The 10000-nt window shown below is 47.5% G+C and overlaps 1 protein-coding gene across 5 annotated transcripts in view; it reads left to right on the top strand.

Annotated features, from left to right (window-relative positions):
* The window catches only part of LOC137090868 (ryanodine receptor 3), a 294990-nt gene that overhangs the window by 161511 nt on the left and 123479 nt on the right, over positions 1-10000 (top strand). For all 5 annotated transcript variants that reach the window (XM_067454843.1, XM_067454842.1, XM_067454840.1 and 2 more), the window contains exons 40-45: positions 1093-1366; positions 2167-2281; positions 4558-4690; positions 8630-8733; positions 8891-9026; positions 9130-9316. In XM_067454843.1, coding sequence (XP_067310944.1) covers positions 1093-1366; positions 2167-2281; positions 4558-4690; positions 8630-8733; positions 8891-9026; positions 9130-9316 — 949 coding nt within the window. The remainder of the gene's footprint in view (positions 1-1092; positions 1367-2166; positions 2282-4557; positions 4691-8629; positions 8734-8890; positions 9027-9129; positions 9317-10000) is intronic.

The following is a 10000-nucleotide window of genomic DNA, read 5'->3' as shown; positions in this document are numbered from 1 at the left end:
TCATGTTTTGTCATGTTGTCACGTTTTATGTTGTCATGTCGTGTCATGTTTTATGTTGTCATGTTTTGTCATGTCGTGTCATGTCATGTTTTATGTTGTCATGTTTTATGTTGTCATGTTTTGTCATGTCGTGTCATGTTTTATGTCATGTCGTGTCATGTTTTGTCATGTTTTAATGTCATGTCGTGTCATGTTTTATGTTGTCATGTTTTGTCATGTCGTGTCATGTTTTATGTTTTGTCATGTGTCATGTTTATGTTATATTTTAATGTCATGTCGTGTCATGTTTTATGTTGTCATGTTTTGTCATGTGTCATGTTTATGTTATATTTTAATGTCATGTCGTGTCACGTTTTATGTTGTGTCATGTTTTATGTCATGTCACCTGGCTTTATAATCTCGCTGTAGATTATAATGTGCAGCACCAAACATCACTGCATCAGTAATGACTGCTTCCAGCCATGTTGCCTTGACCATCTTCACTTTAAGCGCTTCTCATGATTATCTCATGGGCGTTGTGATGATCATCTCTGCTTGTGTGTGTGTGTGTGTGTGTGTGTGAAACGAACCTAAAGGAACTGATTTCTCAGACAATGTTTAATGTTATGTCATATTTTATGGGCGTTGTGATGATCGTGTGTGTGTGTATGAAGCATGAAGCGACCCTGAAGGAGCTGATCTCTCAGACGATGGTCAGCTGGGCTCAGGAGACGCAGATCCAGGACCCATCATGTCATGTTTTATGTCATGTTTTATGTCATGTTGTGTTGTTTTATGTTGTGTTGTGTCTTGTTATGCTTGTAATGTTGTGTCATATTTTGTCATGTCCTGTTTTATGTCGTGTCATGTCATGTCCTGTTTTATGTCAAATTGTTATTTTTTATGTTATTTTTATGGGCGTTCTGATGATCGTCTCTGCTTGTGTGTGTGTGTGTGTGTGAAGCGACCATGAAGGAGCTGATCTCTCAGACGATGTTTTATGTCATGTCATGTTATGTCATGTTTTATGGTCGTTCTGATGATCTTCTCTGCTTGTGTGTGTGTGTGTGTGTGTGTGTGTGTGTGTGTGTGTGTGTGTGTGTGTGTGTGAAGCGAACCTGAAGGAGCTGATCTCTCAGACGATGGTGAGCTGGGCTCAGGAGACTCAGATCCAGGACCCAGAGCTGGTACGAGTGATGTTTAGTCTGTTGAGGAGGCAGTATGACAGCATCGGTGAGCTGCTGCGGGCCATGAGGAAGACTTACACCATCAGCGCCGCCTCCGTCCACGACACCATCCACCTGCTGGCGTCTCTGGGCCAGATCCGCTCGCTGCTCAGCGTCCGCATGGGCCAAGAGGAGGAGCAGCTAATGATCCACGGCCTCGGGTGAGCAGGCCTCAAATCATCTCACAGTTAACACTTTACATATCAAAATTCTGACTTCATCTCTTAATTCTGACTTTATATCTAGTAATTCTGACGTTATATCTCGTAATTCTGACTATATCTCGTAATTCTGATGTTATATCTCACAATTCTGACTTTATATCTCGTAATTCTATCTTTATAACTAACAATTCTGACTTTATATCTTGTAATTCTACCTTTATAACTAACAATTCTGACTTTATCTCATAATTTTGACTTTATATCGCACAATTCTGGCTTTATATCACACAATTCTGACTTTATATCACACAATTTTGACTTTATATCTAAAAATTCTGACTTATATCATAATTTGGACTTTATATCTCATAATTCTACCTTAATAACTAACAATTCTGAACCTTTATAACTAACAATTCTGACTTTATAACTCATTATGACTTTGTCTCATAATTTTCACTTTATATCTCGCAGTTCTGAGATAAAAATTCTGAATTGTGAGTTATAAAGTCAGAATTCCATGCGCCAAACAAATTAATATTCCTTTAACTCTTTCCCCACCAGCGTTTAAAAAAAAGGTTGCCAGCCACCGCCAGGGTTTTTGACCATTTTCCCAAAAATGTAATAGCCCACAGAATATTCTAGGTTTTTTATATACCTGGAAAATTCTGGTTTTGGCCTGGAAGCGTTTTCTCACAAATGACGGAAATTCCGTGTTTGGCAGGGAAAGAGTTAAAACACTTGAAACTCGCCCGTCATACATGTTTAATGTTTAATGTGTGTGTTGTGTGTTTCAGCGACATCATGAATAATAAGGTGTTCTACCAGCATCCCAACCTGATGCGAGTTCTGGGGATGCATGAGACCGTCATGGAGGTGATGGTGAACGTCCTGGGAGGAGGAAAGTCTCAGGTGCGTGAGAGACAGAGATATCAATGCTGCTAAACTTATGTTCTCTCTCGGTGGTTCTGTTTTGTTTTCCAGAACAAATATCTAAACGTTCTTAAATCAGGACACATTTACTGGAGAAGAGAAATGACTGAAGATATATAGACTGGAAAAAATGCTCTTCTTACTCAGTAATTGTGTCTTGTTTCCAGTCTAAATATCTAACAATTCTTAAATCAAGATGCATTTACTAGATCAGTAAAACGACATAAGATATTTTTTCTTGTTTTCTTCAAAAATAAAATCTAAATGAAGAGAGTTTTTGCTTAAAACAGGCAAAATGATCTGCCAATGGGGTGTGAAAAATAATCTTGTTTCTGATTATTCGTCCCAATCAGAAATAAGATTATTTTCCTCACCTCATTGGCAGATCATTTTGCCTGTTTTAAGCAAAAACTCTCTTCATTTAGATTTTATTTTTGAAGAAAACAAGAAAAAATATCTTATGTCGTTTTACTGATCTAGTAAATGCATCTTGATTTAAGAATATTTAGATATTTGGACTGGAAACCAAAAAAAAAAAAAAACGAAATAAGAAGAGCCTTTTTTGCAGTGTACACTATATTGCCAAAAGTGTTGTGACGCCTTCACACACACATGAGCTCCCCATTGTTAACCCGTGGGGTTTAATCTGGAGTCGGCCCACCCTCTCTAACAGCTCCAGCTCTTCTGGGAAGGCTTTCCTCAAGGTTTAGGAGTGTGTTTATGGGGATTTTTGCCCATTCTTCTAGAAGCTCATTTGTGAGGTCAGGCACTGATGTTGGACGAGAAGGCCTGGCTCTCAGTCTCCGCTCTAATTCATCCCAAAGCTGTTCTATCGGGTTGAGCTCAGGACTCTGTGCAGGCCAGTCCAGTTCCTCCACACCAAACTCCTCATCCATGTCTTTATGGAGCGACGCTTTGTGCACTGGAGCGCAGTCATGCTGGGACAGGAAGGGGCCGTCCACAAACTGATCCCACAAAGCTGAGAGCATGAAATTGTCCAAAATGTCTTGGTGAAGCATTAAGAGTTCCTTTCACTGGAACTAAGGGGCCGACCCCTGAAAAACACCCCCACCCCATAATCCCCCTTCACCAAACTTTACACTTGCAGTCAGGCAAGTCCCGTTCTCCTGGTGACGGCCAAACCCAGACTCGTCCATGGGATTGTCAGACTGAAGCGTGATTGGTCGCTCAGAGAACACGTCTCACTGCTCTAGAGTCCAGTGGCGGCTGCTTTACTCCACTGCATCCCACGCTTTGCATTGCTCTTGGTGATGTAAGGCTTGGATGAGCTGCTCGGCCATGGAAACCTATTCCATGAAGCTCTCTCCGCTGTTCTTGAGCTCATCTGAAGGCCACAAAAGTCTGGAGGTCTGGAGCTGTTGACTCTGCAGAAAGTTGGAGACTTCTGCGCACTGTGACCCTCAGCATGCGCTGACCCCGCTCTGGGATTTAACACTTCGTGGCTGAGCTGCTGTTGTTCCCAATGGCTTCCACTTTGTTCTAATCCCACTAACAGTTGAGCGTGGAATATTTAGTAGTGAGGAAATGTCAGGAATAGACACACAGGTGGCAACCTATCTGGAGCTGATGACTCTGCAGAAAGTTGGTGACCCTAAGCATGTGCTGACCCTGCTCTGGCGTTTTTGATTTTGACATGATTTGGAGGGGTGTCCCAAAAATAATAATAATAATAATGCGTTTGATTTATATAGCGCTTTTCTAGGCACTCAAAGCGCTTTACATAGAAGGGGGAATCTCCTCAACCACCACCAATGTGCAGCATCCACCTGGATGATGAGACGGCAGCCATATTGCGCCAGAGCGCTCACCACACACCAGCTGATTGGTGGAGAGGAGACCGAGTGATGAAGCCAATCAGGAGAGGGGGATTATTACTTTTGGCAATATAGTGTATATTACATGCACATCTGAATTTCATATTTGCAGTAGTTTGCTGAGGTAAACACAGCGTCTGTAATGTGTGTTTGTTGATGCTGATGGTGTGTGAGTGTGTGTGATTTATGAGTCGCTGTGTCCAGTATTAATCTAAACACACACGTGACCGTCAGAAGATGCCTCAGCTCCTGTGTGTGCTCGTGTGTATGCGTGTGTGTGTCTGTAGCGACCGTCAGAAAATTCCTCAGCTTGTGCGTGCTCGCGTGTGTGTGTGTCTGTAGCGACCGTCAGAAAATTCCTCAGCTTGTGCGTGCGCGCATGTGTCTGTAGTGACCGTCTGTAGTTTTCCTCTCTAACAGGAGATCGCTTTTCCCAAGATGGTGGCGAGCTGCTGTCGGTTTCTGTGTTACTTCTGTCGCATCAGCCGCCAGAACCAGAAGGCCATGTTTGACCACCTGAGCTACCTGCTGGAGAACAGCAGCGTGGGATTAGGTGAGTGTGTGTGTGTGTGTGTGTGTGTGTGTGTGTGTGTGTGTGTGTGCGTGTGTGTGTGTGTGTGTGTGTGTGTGTGTTTGACCACCTGAGCTACCTGCTGGAGAACAGCAGCGTGGGATTAGGTGAGTGTGTGTGTGTGTGTGTGTGTGTGTGTGTGTGTGTATGTGTGTTTGACCACCTGAGCTACCTGCTGGAGAACAGCAGCGTGGGATTAGGTGAGTGTGTGTGTGTGTGTGTGTGTGTGTGTGTGTTTGACCACCTGAGCTACCTGCTGGAGAACAGCAGCGTGGGATTAGGTGAGTGTGTGTGTGTGTGTGTGTGTGTTTGACCACCTGAGCTACCTGCTGGAGAACAGCAGCGTGGGATTAGGTGAGTGTGTGTGTGTGTGTGTGTGTGTGTGTGTGTGTGTTTGACCACCTGAGCTACCTGCTGGAGAACAGCAGCGTGGGATTAGGTGAGTGTGTGTGTGTGTTTGTGTGTTTGACCACCTGAGCTACCTGCTGGAGAACAGCAGCGTGGGATTAGGTGAGTGTGTGTGTGTGTGTGTGTGTGTGTGTGTGTGTGTGTGTTTGACCACCTGAGCTACCTGCTGGAGAACAGCAGCGTGGGACTGGGTGAGTGTGTGTGTGTGTGTTTGTTTGACCACCTGAGCTACCTGCTGGAGAACAGCAGCGTGGGACTGGGTGAGTGTGTGTGTGTGTGTGTGTGTGTGTGTGTGTGTTTGACCACCTGAGCTACCTGCTGGAGAACAGCAGCGTGGGATTAGGTGAGTGTGTGTGTGTGTGTGTGTGTGTGTGTGTGTGTGTGTGTGTGTTTGACCACCTGAGCTACCTGCTGGAGAACAGCAGCGTGGGATTAGGTGAGTGTGTGTGTGTGTGTGTGTGTGTGTTTGACCACCTGAGCTACCTGCTGGAGAACAGCAGCGTGGGATTAGGTGAGTGTGTGTGTGTGTGTGTGTGTGTGTGTGTGTGTGTGTGTTTGACCACCTGAGCTACCTGCTGGAGAACAGCAGCGTGGGACTGGGTGAGTGTGTGTGTGTGTGTTTGTTTGACCACCTGAGCTACCTGCTGGAGAACAGCAGCGTGGGACTGGGTGAGTGTGTGTGTGTGTGTGTGTGTGTTTGACCACCTGAGCTACCTGCTGGAGAACAGCAGCGTGGGACTGGGTGAGTGTGTGTGTGTGTGTGTGTGTGTGTTTGACCACCTGAGCTACCTGCTGGAGAACAGCAGCGTGGGACTGGGTGAGTGTGTGTGTGTGTGTGTGTGTGTGTTTGACCACCTGAGCTACCTGCTGGAGAACAGCAGCGTGGGACTGGGTGAGTGTGTGTGTGTGTGTGTGTGTGTGTGTTTGACCACCTGAAAAACCTGCTGGAGAACAGCAGCGTGGGACTGGGTGAGTGGGTGTGTGTGTGTGTGTGTGTTTGACCACCTGAGCTACCTGCTGGAGAACAGCAGCGTGGGACTAGGTGAGTGTGTGTGTGTGTGTGTGTGTGTGTTTGTGTGTGTGTGTGTGTGTGTGTTTGACCACCTGAGCTACCTGCTGGAGAACAGCAGCGTGGGACTGGGTGAGTGTGTGTGTGTGTGTGTGTGTGTGTGTGTGTGTGTGTGTGTGTTTGACCACCTGAGCTACCTGCTGGAGAACAGCAGCGTGGGACTGGGTGAGTGTGTGTGTGTGTGTGTGTGTTTGACCACCTGAGCTACCTGCTGGAGAACAGCAGCGTGGGACTGGGTGAGTGTGTGTGTGTGTGTGTGTGTGTGTGTGTGTTTGACCACCTGAGCTACCTGCTGGAGAACAGCAGCGTGGGACTGGGTGAGTGTGTGTGTGTGTGTGTGTGTGTGTGTGTGTGTTTGACCACCTGAGCTACCTGCTGGAGAACAGCAGCGTGGGACTGGGTGAGTGTGTGTGTGTGTGTGTGTGTGTGTGTGTGTGTGTGTGTGTGTTTGACCACCTGAGCTACCTGCTGGAGAACAGCAGCGTGGGACTGGGTCAGTGTGTGTGTGTGTGTGTGTGTGTGTGTGTGTGTGTGTGTGTGTGTTTGACCACCTGAGCTACCTGCTGGAGAACAGCAGCGTGGGACTGGGTGAGTGTGTGTGTGTGTGTGTGTGTGTGTGTGTGTGTGTTTGACCATCTGAGCTACCTGCTGGAGAACAGCAGCGTGGGACTGGGTGTGTGTGTGTGTGTGTGTGTGTTTGACCACCTGAGCTACCTGCTGGAGAACAGCAGCGTGGGACTGGGTGAGTGTGTGTGTGTGTGTGTGTGTTTGACCACCTGAGCTACCTGCTGGAGAACAGCAGCGTGGGACTGGGTGAGTGTGTGTGTGTGTGTGTGTGTGTGTGTGTGTGTGTGTGTGTTTGACCACCTGAGCTACCTGCTGGAGAACAGCAGCGTGGGACTGGGTGAGTGTGTGTGTGTGTGTGTGTGTTTGACCCCCTGAGCTACCTGCTGGAGAACAGCAGCGCGGGACTGGGTGAGTGTGTGTGTGTGTGTGTGTGTGTTTGACCCCCTGAGCTACCTGCTGGAGAACAGCAGCGTGGGACTGGGTGAGTGTGTGTGTGTGTGTGTGTGTGTGTGTGTGTGTGTTTGACCCCCTGAGCTACCTGCTGGAGAACAGTAGCGTGGGACTGGGTGAGTGTGTGTGTGTGTGTGTGTGTGTGTGTGTGTTTGACCCCCTGAGCTACCTGCTGGAGAACAGCAGCATGGGACTGGGTGAGTGTGTGTGTGTGTGTGTGTGTGTGTGTTTGACCCCCTGAGCTACCTGCTGGAGAACAGCAGCGTGGGACTGGGTGAGTGAGTGTGTGTGTGTGTGTGTGTGTTTGACCCCCTGAGCTACCTGCTGGAGAACAGCAGCGTGGGACTGGGTGAGTGTGTGTGTGTGTGTGTGTGTGTGTGTGTGTGTGTGTGTGTGTGTGTGTGTGTGTGTGTGTGTGTGTTTGACCCCCTGAGCTACCTGCTGGAGAACAGTAGCGTGGGACTGGGTGAGTGTGTGTGTGTGTGTGTGTGTGTGTGTTTGACCCCCTGAGCTACCTGCTGGAGAACAGCAGCGTGGGACTGGGTGAGTGAGTGTGTGTGTGTGTGTGTGTGTTTGACCCCCTGAGCTACCTGCTGGAGAACAGCAGCGTGGGACTGGGTGAGTGTGTGTGTGTGTGTGTGTGTGTGTGTGTGTGTTTGACCCCCTGAGCTACCTGCTGGAGAACAGTAGCGTGGGACTGGGTGAGTGTGTGTGTGTGTGTGTGTGTGTGTGTTTTTGTGTGTGTGTTTGACCCTCTGAGCTACCTGCTGGAGAACAGCAGCATGGGACTGGGTGAGTGTGTGTGTGTGTGTGTGTGTGTGTTTGACCCCCTGAGCTACCTGCTGGAGAACAGCAGCGTGGGACTGGGTGAGTGTGTGTGTGTGTGTGTGTGTGTGTGTGTGTTTGACCCCCTGAGCTACCTGCTGGAGAACAGTAGCGTGGGACTGGGTGAGTGTGTGTGTGTGTGTATATGGCAGAGCGCGGCCAGTTAAATTATTTGTTAAGAGTGTATTGAGATGGAGTGTGTTTGCAGCGGTCCATTCTGCCCTCTGCTGGTGTGTGAGAGTGTGTGTGTGTGTGTGTGTGTGTGTGTGATTTTTATGATTTAATTAATTATTAGTGTTTTATTTAAATTTATTAACTTTTTAATGATTTAAGTAATTAGTTTTATTCTAATTTATTTTTATTTTTTTTATTTAAATTTTACATTTATTAATTACATTTGTTTTAAAAGTGTGCAATTCAATTCATTATTAGTGTTTTATTTATGTTTTAAATAATTTATTTTAATTTTATTTTTATGTTCAATGTTTAATTAGTAAGGGTTTCATTTGAATTTGATTTACATTTGAATTTACATCTCTGAATGGTTTGCGTTTCATGTGTGTGTGTACGTGTGTGTGCGTGTGTGTGTGTTTGCGTTGCAGCGTCTCCATCCATGAGAGGATCCACTCCTCTAGATGTGGCGGCTTCATCAGTGATGGACAACAACGGCCTGGCGCTCGCGCTGGAGGAGCCCGACCTGGACAAGGTGTGTGTGTGTGTGTGTGTGAGAGAGAGAGCCTGACCTGGACAAGGTGTGTTCATAGTCCAAGATGGCTTTCCCTGAAGAGTGATCATGAGGATGCATCCTGGAATTACAGTGTGTGTGTGTGTGCGCGCGTGCGCGTGTGCGTGTGTGTGTGCAGGTTGTGACGTATCTGGCCGGCTGTGGTCTGCAGAGCTGTCCCATGCTGTTGGTCAAAGGATATCCAGACATCGGCTGGAACCCTATCGAGGGCGAGCGTTACCTGTCCTTCCTGCGATTCGCTGTGTTTGTCAATGGTACACACACACACACACACACACACACACACACACACACACACACACACACACACACACACACATTTTGCACTTTGAGTAAGTTAAAAGTGTCTCTGTTCAGGTGAGAGTGTGGAGGAAAACTCCAGTGTGGTGGTGAAGCTCCTGATTCGCCGGCCGGAGTGTTTTGGCCCCGCCCTCAGAGGGGAGGGGGGGAATGGGCTGCTGGCGGCCATGAAGGAGGCCATAAAGATCTCAGAGAACCCGGCACTGGATCTGCCCAACACAGGCCCGGCTCACGCTTCAGACGGGTGAGAGACACACACTCACACACGTGCTCGCACGCACGCACACACGCACACACGCGCACACACTCACACACATGCACACACGCACGCATGCATACACTCACGCGCACACACTCACACACGCGCACACACTCACACACATGCACGCACGCACGCATACACTTACACACGCGCACACACTCACACATGCGCACACACTCACACGTGCACACACGCGCACACACTCACACGTGCACGCACACACGCGCACACACGCACTCACATATGGCAAGCTAAATGGGTCAGAATTACGCTATAGATGAATCGCGTTTACAGTCAAAACACGGCGTTTAAAACAGTATTTGCGCCGCAAAATACGCCGTTGTGATTACAAACGCCGTAAAAAACGCGTGAAAAACATCAAGGACGTTGTATTTTGCGGCGTTTTAGTGTGCCTGAAAAGCGCCGCTTTTTATGCCGTTCAGCTTGCCATATGACGGCGAAAAAAACGCTGCTTTGGTTGCACAGAGCGCGCGTTATTTACGGCGTTTTGCTTGTAGTATAATGAGCCACACCCAGCGATGTTCACAGCCAGTCATTTTAAACTGTTCTCACCCAATCCATGATGAACTAAGTCAGACCAGACTAGTTCAGCACGGATCATTTTAGCCAAAGGAGTGCCTTTGATGGGGTATTTTCATCTACAAT

Source organism: Pseudorasbora parva, chromosome 10 (assembly GCF_024679245.1).
Source record: "Pseudorasbora parva isolate DD20220531a chromosome 10, ASM2467924v1, whole genome shotgun sequence".
NCBI lineage: Eukaryota > Metazoa > Chordata > Actinopteri > Cypriniformes > Gobionidae > Pseudorasbora > Pseudorasbora parva.
The sequence above is the reverse complement of the archived record's forward strand: the minus strand, read 5'-3'. Positions and strand labels throughout refer to the sequence as shown.